Genomic DNA, 17,661 nt, shown 5'->3' on the forward strand with positions numbered 1-17,661 from the left:
CTTTCCCCTTACATCAGCCTGGTGCATATTCATAGAGCCTCACGCATATCCATAAACTACTTTACATATTCCAGGAATGATTTTACATGGCCCCTCCTTGGGTCTGCCTTTTCAGAGCATGTGTGTTTCTTGGCTGTGGTTTTGGCTCCTTCTCTTTATCACCTCCAGTTTTTGGGCCTTGGTGCACTCTGCCTTCAGACGGGGAGTGCTGATAGTTGGCAGATCTGTACAGGTGTCCTCATCCTGGGTGCATTGGATGTTATCCCATCCAAGCAGGCAGTTTAACACAAGCAGCTATTTCACTGAGCTTAATTAACAACAGAAATAAAAACTTATAACAAAGTTACTTTCAGAAACAGTCCCAGCCCATATTTGATCCCAGTCCAATTGATCCCAGTCTGTGTGGTCCTGATCCATATGGTCCCAGCCTGTGCAGCCCCAATCCAAAAGATCCCAGCCCATATTTGATCCCAGCCCATATTTGATCCCAGTCCATATTTGATCCCAGTCTGTGGGGTCCTGCACACACTCCCAGGGTCTGGAATTCCAGTTCCCAGCCAGGAAAAAATGTTCCTGCCCTTGAACTTCCTTCCTATCCCCTCAACAAATTGCAATAAAATTATAAACAAAGAAATAATAATTGAAATTAAATAAATTATAATAAAAAAATCTCAACTCTTCTTTACAATACTCCAACTATGATTTAATAACTTTAATAACATCCTTAAGTACTCTTGAAAAATTAAAATTATTTTTAAAACATTAATTGTGTGCGGGTGGTTTTATTTTGATATTGGTTTTTGGATTGTTTGGGTTAGATGATTTAAAACATGGGATTTTTATAGGAATTGAATCAGCTGAGAAGGTGGCACTCTGCAAACAGAATTGACTGAAAATAAATGGGACAGAAATCAGTAACTCTGAAAGTTTTATTTGCTATCAAATACATCCCACACAATCCCCATCCCATTGCTCCAAATTGGGATCCCACTTCTCCCAATCTCCTTCCAACCCCATCTCACCCTGGTGGGTGTGGAATGGATTGAGTTTGGCATGGGATTGAGTTTTTTTTAGGAGGGAACAAGGAATTTAAGGTAGGATTGAGCCTTTTTGGGTTAAAGTTCAGTTATGTTCAGTGGGATTTGAGTGGTTTTGAGGGGACAGATCCATCCCTCTTGGCTTTTGGAGTAGAGAGAGATGGAGAAGAGAAAAAAATTCAGGCCAAACCAAAGGACAAGCAGCCAGGAGTGTTCCCAACATGGATCACATGGAATGTGAGTGACCAGGGCTGTGCCCAAAGTGCCTCCTCCAGTGGGGGATGGAGCTGCAGCAGCGCACGAAGCTCTTCCCGCACTCGGGGCACTCGCAGGGCTTCCCTTACCGGTGCCTCCGTTGGTGTTGAGTCAAGTGAGAGCTCCTGGAGAAGCTCTTCCCACACTGGGGACACTCGTAGGGCCTCTCCCCTGTGTGGATGCGCCGGTGGGTGATGAGGTGGGAGTTGAGCTTGAATCCCTTCCCACAGTCGGGGCATTGGAATGGCCTCTCCTCTGTGTGAATCCAATAGTGCTGGAGGAGCCTGGAGCTGGTCAGAAACCTCTTCCTGCATTTATCACACTCGTAGGGCCTCTCCCCTGTGTGGATGCGCTGGTGGGTGACGAGGGTGGAGTTGTTCTTGAATCCCTTCCCACAGTCGGGGCATTGGAAGGGCCTCTCCTCTGTGTGAATCCGATAGTGCTGGAAGAGACTGGAGCTGGTCGGAAACCTCTTCCCACACTTGGAGCACTCATAGGGTCTCTCCCCAGTGTGGGTCCTCTGGTGGCTGATAAGGTGGGAGCTCCTCCTGAAGCTCTTCCCACACTCCCCACACTCATAGGGCCTCTCCCCCGTGTGGGACCTCTGGTGCCTGATCAGGCTGGAGCTCTCTCTGAAGCTTTTCCCACACTCCCCACACTCGTAGGGCCGTTCCCCAGTGTGGATCCTCTGGTGCCTGATCAGGTGGCAGTTCCACCTGAAGCTCTTCCCACACTCCATGCATGTGTGGGGCTTCTCCCCATCATGGAGCTGCTCATGGAGCACCAGCTCCGAGCTCTGCCTCCATCTCCGGCCGCCTTCCCGGCCCAGGCTGGCTCTTTCCCCCTCCCATCCCCGCCATCTGCGTTTGCAGCCCCTCCTCATGCGGCATCTCCGGGCCTTTTCCTCCCCGTTGGCTTCCTGCGCTGTGGAGCCGCTCAAAACGGCCTCTGCCACCAGGTTCTGCCGCGGGCATTTGTCCTCCCTGCTCTCCATGCTCAGCTCCTGCTCTGGGCGAGGAAGGACAAGGACAGCATGGGATTTGCCTCCGTGCCACAGGCAAGGGCAACGAGATCCCCCCAGGGCTGTGCTGCAGCTGGGGGCCCTGCTGGGCTGGGAGATGGAGAAGCACAGAGGGGAAAGGGGCCCTGACTTCCTCCTCACCTGCCTCAGTGTCCCAGAGCATCTTCCTCTTTCTCACAGCCTCACAGGGGTTGGCAATGTGAAATCCTGGTTTGGAGAAAACAAGGGATGAGCACCTGGAGTTTGAAGTTCCCCCCACCCAAGTCCATCTCTACAAGTCACCGGCCATCTGGGCTCCAGAAAACCCTCCCAAACACCAAGATTCAGCCATGAAAAAGCCTTCCAGGAGTTCCCCATCCCTGGTCCCTCCCCTCTGGAATTCGGGGATTCCCCCCTGTCCCAGCTGCTGGGGTCAAACTTGGATTGGGGGTCCCCCTTCTCCTGGGTGCCCCCCCTGCCCAGGCTGCTGGCAGTGCCAGCAATGCCAAAAGCTCCCCCCTCTTGGCTCTCCCCATTTCGGGATGCCGGGGCTGTTTGGGCTCCCGGGCTCCCTTCTCCCCTCATTCTCTGCTCTGGGCTGCAGCGGCTCCAAGGAGTCCCCCCTGCCCCTCTCCAGGCTCTTGAGGCTCCCGCCAATGGCGGCGCTCCCCCCTCTCTGGCCTCCCCACTTTGGCCTCCTGGGGGACACAGGGCTCTGCTCCTCCAGGCTGCCTCTGCCCGCAGCCGCCACCGCCACCCCCCGATGTCCCCCCGAGGGGCCTTTTCCGCTCAGCCTTGGACTTCTTCATTCTCCAAACATCCCCCCAAAAACCCAACCCAGGGACCCCCCGGGATATCCGGGCCGGGCTCCCCCTCCCCGCTCACCGGAGCCATGGGGGGGGGCGATGATCCCACAGGTGGGGGCTGCGAATTCAGGCAGGATCGAGACCGCGTGGCTCCCGCAGCTCAGCCTTGATCCGCCTTTGTCCCTCCTCTTCCTCTTCCTCCCGCTCCTCCTCTGTCCTATCTCCACCTCCCTGTCCTCCTCCCTCCTAACCCCGCCTCCTTCCCTGCTCTTTCTCCTCCCGCTCCTCCTCTTCCATCCCCCCTCCTCCTCCTCCTCTGTCTTATCCCCACCTCCTGCTCCTCTTCCATCCCGCCCCTTCCATTCCTTCTCCTCCTCCCCCTCCATCCCTGCCCTTCCCTCCCTCCTCCTCCTCCCCCAGCAGCAGCCACACCCTCGGTGCCCCGTTCCCGCAGCCCTCGCAGCCCGCGGCAGCAGCGGCCATGGAGCCGGGCCAGGTCGGCATGGGCAGCGCGGGGCTCTCGGCTGCTCCCAGCCGCTGCGGGCGGGGGGAACCCGGCCCGGGCCAAAGGAGAGGCAAACTGGGCAAACTGGGGGCAGATCACAAAGCTAAGGATGCAGCAGAAAATGGAGCTGAAAGAGTTATGTTAATATTCACTCCAAACGAGGAAAAGCTGGAAATTCCAAAGTTTAGGGAAGCCGAGAAAAAAGAATTAAACAAGATAGGATATGAACAAGATAAATCAGGGAAATAGAAACTTCTACATGGAAGACAATTACTTAATAAAATGTGCTTACTAGGAAAAGATTAGAAGACGTGCATCAGAAGCCCCACTGGCGTACTCAAGCTTTGTGTGATCATTTTTTAAGGAATTTTGGGTGCACTGGGATTTTTGGTGTAGCAAAGCAAGTAACTGAAAGATGCTTCATTTGCCAAAGGATAAATAAAAAAGGTGATGAGAAAAACAACATTAGGAGGTCATGAGTTAGCTCGTCGACCATTTCAAAATATCCAAGCAGAAGTTTAGATTTGTTAGGTTCTGGATTTATTTGGAAAAAAACCCATTTAATCTAGAAGAAAGAGAATATGCCATATGTTAGACAGGAGATTTTAGGAGAATAAAAATCTTTGAAGTATCAGAAACACCCGAGGAAAAAACCAAGAAAATAAAAAGGGGAAATGAAAGGGAGGGGAACAAGAGGAAAAGTCAGAAAGAGAGTGGGATCCTCTGCAGCTCTTGCCCCCTCCGTTGGCGGCCGAGGCGCCTGTCCCGGGTCCCGGCTGGCTGCCCGCCTCAGCTCCGCCTGCCCCGGTTTCCATCCCAGGTGCGGGCTCACTGCCCAGGGCAGCTCCACCTGCCCCGGCGCTGGCGGTGAATTTGTGTGCCCTGGCCCCACTGCCCGGCCCGCGGCCGCTCTGCCGGCCATGCTGGGCAAGATGGGGTTGCTCTGTCCTGCCGCGTGGGCCGAGGTCACCGCGCCGACCGCACCGAGGGCGGGTCCCAGCCATCCCATCCCCGGCTGCCCTGCCCGTGCCAGCTGCGCTGGGCAGCGCCGCTGCTGCTGCCGGGGTCTCCCACCTGCCTTTTCTCTGCCGGGAGCTGCCGGATCAGCCGCCAGAAGCCATGTGGGGGCTGCCCACGCTCCGGCTCGGCCTCCACGGGAAGATCCCCCTCTGGCGATTCCGGCAGCACACCCTGCCCACACTCCGACCGAGCCTCGGCGGGATATCCTCCCCTGACCCCTCCTGCTCTGAGTTACGTCCCCTTGGTAACCACAGCTCCGGCTGTTCAGGGAAAATCCCTCTCTCTACAGGAAGCACCTTATCGAAACACGAGGAGCTCAGTTAAAAGGCAGCCCTCTCCAAATTCTTTCTCAAAACACGGGAGAAAGGCTAGAGAAGGTAAAAAAGTGAAAGAGTTAGATGAAGGGATTGCTCTATTGCCGTTCAGAGAGGTTCCCATGGCAGGGATGCGCTGCCCCGCCCCGCGGGAGCCACCGGCGCCCCTGCCGGCCGTGCCCGGAACTGCACCCAAGGGGAAAGCGCCGCAGCCGAAAGGCCGGGACCGGCTCCGGGCTCTGTTTGTTGGCACTGCCGGAGCTGTTGATACACACTACTATTATTATATTATACACACTAGTAAAGAACCGTTATTCCTAATCCCATATCTTTGCCTGAGAGCCCCTTGATTTCACTATCCTAAAAATTAAGAGGGAGGGGGTTTGCATTCTCCATTCCAAGAGAGGCTTTTTCTGCCTTCCCAAGCAGACGCCTGTCTTGTAAAGCAAGACAAGCACCCACAGGCACTGAGGGGGGCTGCAGGAGGGGCAGAAGAAGGCCCTGCAGCACTTGGGCACAAAGGCCCAGCAGGTGAATGCAAGAAGGGAGCAGCAAAAGGCCAAGCTGAAGGCAAAGGCCAGGGCAGAGCTCCTACAGCCCCTGAGGGATCAGCCCCAGGGCCCAAGGGGGCCCCAGCACCCAGGGCACGGCTCGGCCACAAGCACCCGGCAGAGGCATTGCCCTCCTCGGCAGGGCACAGCCCACCCAAACAGCCCCTGGCAAGGAATCAGGGCTCCGGCTGCAGGGCACAAGGACACTGCAAGCAGAGACAGCAGCACCCTCAGGACCAGCAAGTCCAGCCCGTGATGGACATGGATTGGCAGGGCTGTCACAGCTCCCATCACACCAGGGACCCTCCACACTGGAGCCCTTGAGAACATTCAGGTGGGTCTGCATTGAGAGGAGGCATTTCCTGATGGACACAGGGGCCTCTCAATCTGCTCTGAATCTTAGACCTAAAGGGGAAAATAGTAAAGGAATATTTTAATTTTTAAGGGAATGAGTGGGAAAGATGAGCAGGTATGATTTGTTCAACCACTATTAGAAGCTGTGGGGGATAGGTTTGAAATAAATGAATTTCTTTTTCTTCCTCCTGTGATTGTAATTAACTAGGAAGGAGTTTGAGAGCTGGATTTTAATACTGTAAAAAGGGACACAGAGGCTAGTTCTGTTGTACCTCTGTGTCAAAAGTCTGACAAGGCCTATGCTGAAGTGAACCCAGAAGTGTGGGCAGCCCCAGGGAAATACAGAAAATTAGATATGGAGCCTCTACAAATTAAAGCAACCAGGACAAGCACTACCCTGTTCCAAGAGAGGGAAGGAAGGGCTCACAGCCTGGTATTGAGTCCCTGTTAAAGGCAGGGCTTTTGGAGCCAAGGATGTCTCCCTACAACACTCCTATCCTGCCAGTCAACAAACTGGATGGATGGACACAAGGAGGAAACACAGAATTTTCAAGTGTTAAAATTAAGATTAACTGAGGCGAGTGGCCTGGGCCTTCAAGACAGGGAAAAAGAATTTGAATTATAGGTGGACGTTAAACAGGGTCTTGCCAAAGGAATTCTTGTGCTAAAATGTTTAACCCAGTGGCCAGAGAGCAGCCTCATTGTCTGCAGAATTGTGCAGCCACAGCTTCCGTGGGAGCAGAGGCCTGAAAACTGATGACAACAGGAGGATCTCCTAGAGTTCAAGTCTGGCATCAAGTTAAAGCTTTGACAACCACAAGAGCCTCTAAATGGATGAGCAGGGCTCGGTTATTACAGTATGAAACTTGTTCAGTGGCACAGGAGGATTCAGAACTGAGGACAGGGCAAGGGTTTAACCCAGCCTCCTGTTTGAACAGCCTGGAGAGGGGCTGGCAAGGAACCCAGGACTGCACTCAAGGGACAGAGCTCCCGAGCCAGGCTGGGAGAGATGGATGGGACATTCCCTGGCCTGAGGGAGACAATGTGTTTGTGGATGGCTCTGCAAGGGCAGCAGGAGGGAAAAGAGCTACAAGACAGGCTGTTATTAAGGAGGGGGAATCAGACAAAGCGCAGGTCACCGGCCCATGCTCAGCTCAACCCGCGGAGCTGTGGGTGCTTGTAAGAGCCTGGCACTGAAATGCCCTGAGCAGGAAGGCTTCAAAATCTTCTGCTGACACCATGGCACCTAACAGGGGGGCAAAAGCAATTCTGACTGCTTCAGCAAGCACTGGATCACTTATTAACCTATTGCTAAAACAAATAATTCAAAGATAATGGATTGTGGAAGCCATAGATTCAGATGGGGAACTCATTTTACAGGAAAGACCCTTCAGGGGGTTATGGCAGCTTTAGGAATACAATGGGACCTCCATAACCCCTGGCAAGCCCAGAGCTCGGGTTGGGTAGAAAGAATGAATGGGGAAATAAAGAAACACCTTTGGAAGCCGGAGATGGAAACCAAGATGCCATGGGTACAGCTTTTGCCATTGGCCTTGGCAAGAAAAAGAGCCAGACCCAAGGCAGATATTCAATTATCTCCCTTGGAATTCATGTCTGGAATTCCTTACCTGGGCAATTCTCCACCTAGTGCAGGGTGGAAATAAGGGATGTAAATGTAAGGCAGGCTGTAGCCAGAATCCTGTCTCCTGTGGAATCTCTCCCCCAGGAAGCTGGGCTGGCACAGAGCCTGCCCTGGGACTTTGCTGTTGCCAACACCCAGCCAGGCCATCGGCTCCTGCCTAAGGAGTGCAAAGCAGCACCACTGGTGGCCAAGGGGCCCACGCCAAGTGTCCCTGAGGCCAGAAACAGCCGCCAGCACAGCTGAGCACGGGGGGACCCCTCAGCCTGGCCTCAGGGGCTCTGAAGCCCCGGAGATTTGCACTTCCCGCCTGCAGCAGGACCATGGGAGCCGCCCCTGAGCCTGCCCTGAAGGCAACGCAGCAGCAGCCAGGGCTCCACAGCGGGCCAAGCCCCTGGGCCTGCCCACAGATCCTCTGCTCAAACCCTCGGGAATCCTGGCCACCCTCCCCTGGCACCTCCAGCCACTGCGGCCAAGCCTCGCTGCCGCTGCTGCAGCTCCAGCGCTGGCTGGGCCTGCACTGCCACAGCTGCTGGGGAGCACCGCGGCACAATTCCACCCTGGGGCTCACTCACACCCACACTCTGGGCTGCCTGCGACTGCACTGCTGCAAAATGTACCCATCCTGCTTCTTTTAAATCTTATTTCCCTGCTCAGAAAGGTTTCTCTACTCAAAGGTTTGCCTTTGGGAAAGAAATTTTAAAGGTTTTATTTAAGGGGTTCCCAGTCTGTTCGGATGTTAAACTCATCTCCACCACTCAATGGAGACGAGTTTAACATCCGAACAGACTGGGAATAGCCCAAAAGACACCCACAAAGATAAGGACCAGCAACAAAACATCAACGCCCCGCAGCAAACAGCAACCAACAGCTACCCCAGACACTGCCCCCGCACAGCTGGAGACACCTGGTCTGGAAAAGGCTGAGAAGGAAATCCAGGAGTGTGGGCGGAATTCACATCAGAGGGGAAGAAATCCCAGTCTAATAGGAAACCAAACACTAAAAACTTACACGACTTGGAAGCAATGAACATTAAAGCAGTGGATTTAGATTGGTTCAGACTATGTAAAGTTTAGGAAAAATCGAGTAAAACTGACATGTCATGGAATGATGTTTTCTGCTCAGCCGGGCTATGTGTGGATGAAAGTATTTCTGTTGCACATCCTGGCCAGAACCAAGCAATGCCTTGACTCTCTCACACGAAAGAGATTCTTGGAGAGTTTTTGTTTTCCCTACAGTTTCAGTGATAAGATTACAACATGAGAAACATTTTTTATTATAATCCTACTTTATATTGTCAGGTAGGTTTGGGACAGAAGGGTGAGAATCAATTTTTGGTCTGGGTTTTTCCATGTTCGCCTTTATGTTGCATTTTGCAAAATTGAAGAGCTTTAACCGTGATACTTTTAACCCTTAAATAGTTAATACTTTTTTTTAAAAAAAGCAGATTCCGGGGGGCCACATGTGACTCACCAGATGGCAGCCCTGGAAGAGAAGCTTTGGTTCTAGTCAGCCAGGAGAGGAGCTTTAGGAATGCAAATGAACCCTGCTGGGCAAAGCCTGGCCAATGTACCTGGGTCTCTTGCCTGGGGCAGGAATTGGGCTGGTTCCCCCTGCCCCTCACCCCGAGCTCTGCCTGCTTGCACTGATGGAATTTGCACAGCTCAAGGCAGAGCCCGGGGTGAGGATATCTGACCCTGCAACAGAAACGGGTGAGGCTGCACAGGGAAACAGCAAATGGAGAATGTTGGGAAAACTTCACTATAAATAAATGGGGGGGAATCATCCCTCTGCCCACTCCAACGTGTGCTGTCACTGTCTATGTTATATAGGGTGGATTAGAGCACTGAGATGTTCTTGCTACCACAAGTTCCGGGAAATCAGTTGGGAATCCAAGTATTTGATGATTTAATTAGAGACAAATGGTCAATTGATGCAGCCCTGGCTGGAGAGAGCGGCCAAAAATGGGGAGAAGATGAACGGCCAGCAGAACAAATCCTACAACACCATGGACCAGCCCCTGGGAACCCAAACCAATTCATATCAGGAGCCACAGAACCCATTTCTCATTTCAATGGCACCATTAGATTACAAGCTGCCCTCGGAATAACCACCCAGACAGCTCCAGCTCCTGACCTTCCTGCTGAGCAATCCACTGAAATGAGGAACACAACATTTCACCATGGGATGGGATCAGATCATCTGTTAGCAGAGAAAAGAGGAGTTTGTGGAAAATCAAATGACTCAAACTGGTCTTGGCAAATAGATGACAAAGCCAAAGTGGTGAAACAGATAACAAAGGAAACAAAAAAGCAGCTCATGTACCAGTCCAAACGTGGAAAGGATGGGAATGGGACATGGTTTTGTGGTTCCCTGGCAGACCATGGGTTAAACGAATGCTGCTTCTGCTCTGATGTGCTGCAGCACCTCTCACCTTTTTACCATGCTCCACACCTTGAGAGTGCAGCTCATTCAGCAGCTGAGCGAGGGGCCAGGGGCTTGTAGATAAGGAAGTAAGGGGCGAAACCACCAGCTTCAATAAATGTTATTAATTAACATGGACTGCTGCTCACAGAAAGTCCCGCTAAATTCCTGAACGTCGAGAACAAAAAAGACTTAACAGAGCCGTGAATATCGGCTGTTCTACAAAAGTGGGGGTGCACATTAACGAGGACGTGCAGTTGGCAGATCGGGAGGTCTGAACCTTCCAAGTACCTCAGCCAGTGGGCAAAGGGAGAGGGAGATGAGCCGGGAAAATGAGGATAAAAAGGAGGCTGCGAACTACAACAATGGCAGCGAGCGCACGGCAAATGCGCCACGGCCTCTCCCTCTGCTCAGCAATAAAGTCACTTGTACAGGACTCCTCTGTCTCCTCGGGGCACAGAAACCTCCGGCCACGTGAATTTCCCCGCACAGCCGCGGGCACGGGGCAGCCGCCCCTGTGCCAGCCACAGGAACCGGGCCGAGCCAGCGCTGCTCCGGCAGCGGCTCCTGCCGAGGCAGCGGCCGCAAGGAGACCGCGGGCAGCCGCTCCCGCAGCGCCCTCACGGCAGCGGCACCACGGGCCGGACACGGCACAAGGAACCCGCCTGAGCCCCCTGCCGCCCCCGAGGCCCGCAGCGAGCCCCGAGCCCCCGCACAACCCAGCGCGGCTCCCACCTGCGCTGCGGCCGCCTCCCAGCTCCGCCGCCGCCTCACCGGTGGCTCCCGGTCACTCCCAGTATGGTCCAAATCACTCCCGGTAGGATCCCAGTTGCCCCCGACACGGTCCCAGCGGCTCCCAGTCATGCCCTGTATGGTTCCTTTCACTCTCAGTCCCTCTCAGGAAGAGCCCAGTGTGGCCCCAGGCACTTCCAGGATGAGCCCGGTCACACCTTACCCGATGCCATTTGCCCCCGCTGTGGTCCCAGTTGCTGCCAGTATAAGTCCAGTCACCTCCAGTTTGATCCCAGTTACTCCCAGACACTCCCAGTACTATGCCAGTCACTCCAAGTGTCACCCCATCAGTCCCAGTATGATCCCAGTATGACCCCAGCATGGGGCAGCTGCTCCCAGTATGATCCCAGTTGCTCCCTGCATTATTCCAGTTTCTCTTCTTCACCCCTACTACAGATCTGATCACTCCCAGTATGATTCCAGTCAGTCCCAGGATGATCCAAACCATTCCCTGTCCAATCTCAATTGTCCCCTGCATGTTCCCAGTAGCCCTCAGTGTGGTCCCAGTATATCCCAGTATGATCTCTGCTGCCTCAGTTCTGCTCCCAGTGGGTTCTTTTCCCAGTCTGTCCCAGTCCATTCCAGTCTGTCCCAGTCTCTCTCCAGCAACTGCTGCCCACCCCCCCCTCCCAACCCCATTCCCAGGTACTGGGACCCCCCCTGCACCCCCTTATCCTGCACCAACACCCCCCTGCACCCCCTTTCCCGGGTATCCTCCTCTCCCAGCCCCTGGATCCCCCATTTCCGTGAGCCCAGGGAGCCGCGGGCCCCCATTCCCGGCCAGCCCGGGGCACCTCAGCCCCAGCCTCCCTTTGCTGGGAAACCCGGCCTGGGCACGGGGCTCTGCGGCCGCTCTGGGATTTATGATCCCCCAAAGGAAAGGGAGAGAACAGCAGAGAGAGAGCGAGAGAGAAGGAGATTGGGAATCAGGGATCGGGTCCCAGCGCCCAGCCCTGCTCCGCCGGGGGTGGGACCCGCACCCGCAGCAAAAATTGGCTCCGCTGCTCCCGCTGCTTGCCCGGCTTTGGGCCGAGCCCAGCGGGGTCCGGGCAGAGTTTGAGCGCAGGGCCGGGAGTTCAGCAGAGCCCGGCCCGGGGGTCCCGCAGGGCGCGGCCCTGGAGGGTCCCAGACGGATCCCCGAGGGATCCAGAGGGGTGCCAGGAGGGGATCCAGGTGAATTCCCTGGAATTCGCCCTTTCCCCCTCCCCCCGCGCTCCCTCGGGCACTTTCGCTTTCGCGTCTCTGCAGCCGCGATCGGGGACGGCTGCGATGGCCCCAGCGCTGGGGCTGGGGGTGCTCCGGGGGCTCCTGGGGCTCCTGGGGGACCCGGGGGCCGCGACCAAAGGTGAGTGGGACCCCCCGAAACCGGGACCCCCCTGAACCGCAATTCCCGGGTACCGGGACCCCCTTGATCTTCCATTCCCGGGCAGGGGAACCCTCCTGAACCCCCATTTTGGGTCATGCCACCCCCCCCTCACTCCACTTCCCCAGCACCGGGACCCCCCTGTACCCCCCCATCTGGCACCGAGATCCCCTGAACCCCCATTTCTGTTCACCGGGACCCCCCTGAACCGCAATTCCTGGGCCCCGGGAACTCCCTAAACCTCCATTCCCGGGTACCGGGACTCCCCTGAACCCCCATTTTCGGTCCTGTGACCCCCTCAGCACCCTTTTTCAGCACCGGGACCCCCCTGAACCCCCATTCCTGAGCACGCGGACCCCCTTGAGCGCCCATTTCTGGGCACAGGGACCCCCCTGTACCCCCTTGCCCAGCATTGGCACCGCCCTGTACCCCCTCATGTGGCCCCAGGACCCCCCTGAATCCCCATTTCTGGTCACCGACGCCCCCGGAACCGCAATTCCCGGCCACCGGGACCCCCTTGAATCCCAAATTCCTGGAAGGAAACTCCCCCCGAACCCGCATTCCCCGGCACGGGAACCCCCTGAACCCCAATTTTTGGGCACTGGGACCCCCCTGCCCCCCCTAATCCGGGCCTAGGATCCTCCCGCACCCCCGTCAGTGCTCTGGGACGCCCTGCACGCCCATTCCCGGCCACCTCGTCCTTCCCAGACCCCAGACCCGCCCTTTTCCTCGGCTTTTGGACCCCCAGATCTCCCAAATTTCGGCGTCCCCACAGTTCTTCATTGCCGGCGCTTCCTGGAAGGGGTTCCAGGGGATCCCGGAGGGTCCCCTGGGGTTGCAGGGGGTCAAGAGACCCCCCTTGAACGTTCATTTCGGGACACTGGGACCCCCCCTGTACCCCCTTCCTCAGCCCCGATAACCCCTGCACCCCCTTATCTGCAGCCTGGAACCCCCTGAGCCCCCATTCCCGGGCAGGGAAACCGCCCTGAACCCCAATTTCTGGGCACCAGGATCCACTACATCCCCTTACCCGGCACCGGGACCCCCTGAACCTCAATTTTCAGGCACCAGGACCCCTTGAACCCCGGAACTCGGGAATGGAACCCCCTGGAACCCCATTCCTGGGCACCGGGACCCCAGTGCATCCCGTTATCTGGCCCTGGGACCCCCTGCACCCCTTTTCCCAGCACCAGACCCCAGCCAGGCCATTATCTGGCACCGGCACCCCTGAACCCCCATTCCTGGGCACCGGGACCCCACTGCATCCCCTTATACAGCACCAGGACCCCCTGAACCCCCATTCCACTGCACCAGGACCCCCGTGCACCCCCATATCCGAGATTGGAACCCTCCCAAACCCTCCGTTCTCAGGCACAGGGACCCCCCCCTGCACCCCCTTATCCAGCACGGGGACCCTCCTGCACCCCCTCATGCAGCACCAATGCCCCCCCGCACCCCCTTTCCCGGCCCTCCCCCTCTCAGACACCCCAGCCCCCGCTTTTCCTTGACCCCAGCACCCCCTGGACCCCCACTCCTGCCTTCCACAGCCCCCACCCACCACCTTCCTCAACACCGGGGCCCGTGCACCCCCTTTCCTGGGCACAGGGACCCCCTGGACACCCCATTGTTATAAAATTGACTCAAAACGAGTAATTTCCAATCAAAGAATTTATTAATTATTGAAGCAGTTATACTACGTAAGCAAAGGCTCAGCGCTGGGCGACAGGGGAGTCTCCGCTCCACCAACTGCCGCCCCAACTAGTTTCTGATTCAGTCCTTTTATCCTCTCCATCCTTCAGGAGTCCATGTTATCTCGGAGTTCTCTGCGCCTGCGCTGGTTGTTGCTAGGGGGTCATCCTTCTGTCTCCTGGTGGTCGGTGATAAAGGCTGCGGAGTCTTCCTCAGCCGCGTCTTCTTCACCCTATGTCCTTATTTGGTGACTTCTCTGTGGAAAATTACCAAAATCTTATGATTAACGCAATATGTGCCCTATCAAGCTTAAGCAGGCAAATGTCCTGCCTTGCAAACTGTGCCCTATCAAGCTTAAGCAAGCAAATGTCCTGCCTTGCAGACTGTTTATCTGCCCCTGCCCTTTCCCCAGCCTTTCCCTGGTCGTTATTTCTGTGAGTTATCTGTTTGTACCATTTGCTGGGTGGGACTATGTGTGGGCTCCTGCAACCCCTTCCCTGGTATCCTTGTAGCTCATATCTCATGAAGTAGTACAGAAATAGTCAGCAGACAACTCTTGTAACACACTGGTCTCTTTTTCATGACAAACAAAATGTAGTCCCTCATCTCAATCCCCCCTTTGTTTTTATACTCAATTTTGTTCGTCAAAACGCTCTAATTCCCTTTTGCTGAGCTCCAGAGATTCTTCTGGATCATCCATCTTCAAGGTTCCGTATTTTGCTCGTGTGAGCATAAGGTGAGCAGCTTCTAATCTGCCTTTTACAATGCTAATCAATTTATTAAAAATACAAGGGCCAAACGTGAGTCCCAATAGTAAGAGAAGTAGTGGACCCGCTATCGTTGATAATAAAGTTGTAAGCCAAGGAGAATAGTTAAACCAAGATTCATAGCAGCTTTGGTGTTTTTCCCTTTCTCTTTGTCTTCTTTCTAGCCCCTCCCGTAGTTTTGCCATTGAGTCCTGTATAATTCCGCTCTTGTTTACATATGTGCAGCATTCTTCTCTTAAAGCAGCACATAGTCCTCCTTGTTGCAGGAATAATAGATTTAACCCCCTTCGATTTTGTAAGGCTACCTCTGCTAGGGAATCTAATGATTCTGTGAGGTCTTTGATGGAGGTTTCGATCCTCCTGAGGTCTTCATCTACAGAGGCTCTTAGTTCTTGGAATCCTTGGTGTTGCTGTATGAGTGAGGCTATTCCTGTTCCTGTCCCGGCTGCACCTATTCCTAGTAACATTGCTACAGTGAAGGTTGTGAATATTTCCCGTTTCACTATGTGGGGTCCTATATTTTGATATTGTTCATAAACGTACTCTACGGGGTGGTAAAGGACTCTGGGTACTATCAATACTTGAATACAAAAGTCACTGGATTTATTAAATCGGTCTATATTTATACATGGGGTGACTCCGAGAGTGTTACAGACCCATTTAGTATTTGCTGCTGGCAGTATCCAGCTGGCAGGTTTCTTAGGGTCACTCAAATTCCCCATAACCTGACATAGATGTCGTTTTTCCACTGGTACTCGTCCTATACATCTTCCTCTCCCCGTTACCCTTGCCAAGGTTATCCCTCTCGATTCTTCTCCTTCTTTTTTCCATAGGCACCTAGCTGGGTTGGTCCCATTTACTCGTCTGCTTTTTGCTGTTACCCCTAGGGCTTCATAGAACGGGGGGTTTACGGTGTAACACAGCCAACATTCCTCAGTTAGATTTGGATGGGTCTCATTCAGGACTAGGAAAGTGGCCTGTAATATTTTCCACAAGTCCCCTTCTCCCGGGTTTTCAGGTCCTTGGGTCGAATCAGTAAAGTTTTGCTTATACATTTCTGGAAAACTAGTGGTTGGGGCTGTTTCTGATTCATTTCCATTATTTTCTCCTAGCATTAGTTCTCCAGCTATCGCCTGGTTTGGTCCAATTGGTTCGGGGTCGTGTGGCACGGTTGTCTTTTGGATTATAAAGTGCCCCCCTCTGTCTGTCCCTGGTTCCCATAATCGGGCTCCCCACATTTTCCCTAATAACCAGACTTGGTCATGTGGTTTTGTCACATTAATGTAAATCATATTGCATGTTCCATCTAACCCTCCTTCTTTCTGGGTATATGTGGAAGTGGGCTGTGTACACCCGTATGGACCCCATCCAGTTCTGATAAACCCGTCCTCGTTCCCCCCAAAGGAGCTTACTGATACACAGTCCCAATAAGCACAGTAAAAGTGTCCTGGATAGTTACAATACCCTTCTCCCAGGTTTGAGCTTGGACAAAAATAATATCCAAACTGATTTAAACATGGATTTACAGGTATTAAATCACACAAAGTACATAAAAAGCTGGGTGCGCCAGACGTGATTTTGGTCTGGATAACATACTGGTCTTCCCATCTAATCAGTGACCATTTGAAGGGTTGATGTGAATACCCTTCTGCCCCTGAACTTGTTATGATGCACCAGAAAAGAATTAAGGCTTGTAATTTGGGGCTGTCATTGTCGGAGCTCAGGTTGAATTTTACCTTTGGTTTCCCCAGTGGTGGGTTACCAATCCTGGGGCAGGACGGCCAACATTTCCTGGACATCCCATATGGGGGTCGGGGCTTCCGACGGACTCCACTGGTTATTACCTCTCTGCCTCGCCCGACGATTCGGTTGCTGCGAGCCTCGGGGTTTACCATCTTCTTGGCAGCAGGGGTATTCTTCAGGAGCCGGATAAACCTCCCGTTTCCACTTTTTAGCACTGGCGGCCCAGTTATCAGCTTTTATTAATGAGAGGTCACGCCGCAAATTGGGGGCTTTCTTCCGACACACCACTTCCAGGATGTCCAGGAGAAAGGGGATCGGTTCGTTAGGGTGGTAGCAGAACCGATCAGGATTTACCCCTTTGGAAAAGGTTTCCCACCACTCGTCAGATCCAAGCTTTACCTCCCCCGTAGCAACTCTGCTACTAAGAATGATAGAAGTTAGTCTCCTCTCTTTCTCATAGCACGGCGTACAAATTCCCCTAGGTGTTCTACCACTCCGACAATGAGACCACCAAGGTTCGTGACACAATTTACAGGAAAAGCATACAAGGAGGTGACAGTCACAATCTAACCAGTTACACTTTAACCTAATATCTTTGTTTTGTGCTTTTTCCCCCTCCCATGTGTGCCCTTTATGTTCTAATCTCGGGGACTTAAAGTAGGGCTTTCTCAACTCGTCCTCTAAGAGTTTGCAATATCCAAGAGCCTCCTGATTCCCTATTAGGTGGGTTTGGAGATAATGGTTATCTCCAACCCAGATTATTATCCAAATCATTTATCAGTTCGTTTCAGCTTTAATTTGGTTTCTCCCGGGAGACTGCAAACCTCCCAGCTGTGAGGGGGTTTTACCGGTCCTTTTATGCGACTAGCATGAGTCCATCCTTTTTCAGCGGCTCGTATGGCTGCTTCTGTGGTGAGGAGTACTTGGAACGGTCCTTCCCACCTTGGAGTCAAGGGGTTTTCTTTCCAGCTTTTCACGAGCACCCAATCTCCTGGCTGTACCTGGTGTAAGATAAAATCCAAAGGAGGCCGTTGTGCTAACATACCTTTTTCCCATAATGCCTTTCTGTACTTTGTCAATTCCACCAAATATTTTTGCGTACATGTGTCATTAATGACAGGATGTTTGTTAGGATTTTCTAGGTTATACGGCATCCCATACATCATTTCAAAGGGTGATACCCCTAAATCAGCTCTAGGTCTTGTTCTTATATTTAGCAACGCTAGAGGAATACATTTAACCCAGGTCAAATTGGTTTCTGCTACCAGTTTGGTCAATTGCTTTTTTATTTCCCCATTCATTCGTTCAACTCGTCCAGAGCTCTGGGGATGCCAGGGGGCATGTTGTTCCCACCGTATGCCCAGAGCTGTTGCTAAGTTTTGGGTAACTTGGGAAATAAAAT

General features: G+C 53.5%; 1 protein-coding gene across 1 annotated transcript in view; it reads right to left on the reverse strand.

Moving 5' to 3' along the window:
- Positions 1-1,168: 1,168 nt before the first annotated feature.
- The window catches only part of LOC143696059 (uncharacterized), a 186,038-nt gene continuing 169,545 nt past the window's right edge, over positions 1,169-17,661 (reverse strand). The window contains exon 7 of the mRNA XM_077191265.1: positions 1,169-2,088. Coding sequence (XP_077047380.1) covers positions 1,378-2,088 — 711 coding nt within the window. The 3' untranslated portion in view covers positions 1,169-1,377. The remainder of the gene's footprint in view (positions 2,089-17,661) is intronic.

Source organism: Agelaius phoeniceus, chromosome 28 (assembly GCF_051311805.1).
Source record: "Agelaius phoeniceus isolate bAgePho1 chromosome 28, bAgePho1.hap1, whole genome shotgun sequence".
Lineage (NCBI taxonomy): Eukaryota > Metazoa > Chordata > Aves > Passeriformes > Icteridae > Agelaius > Agelaius phoeniceus.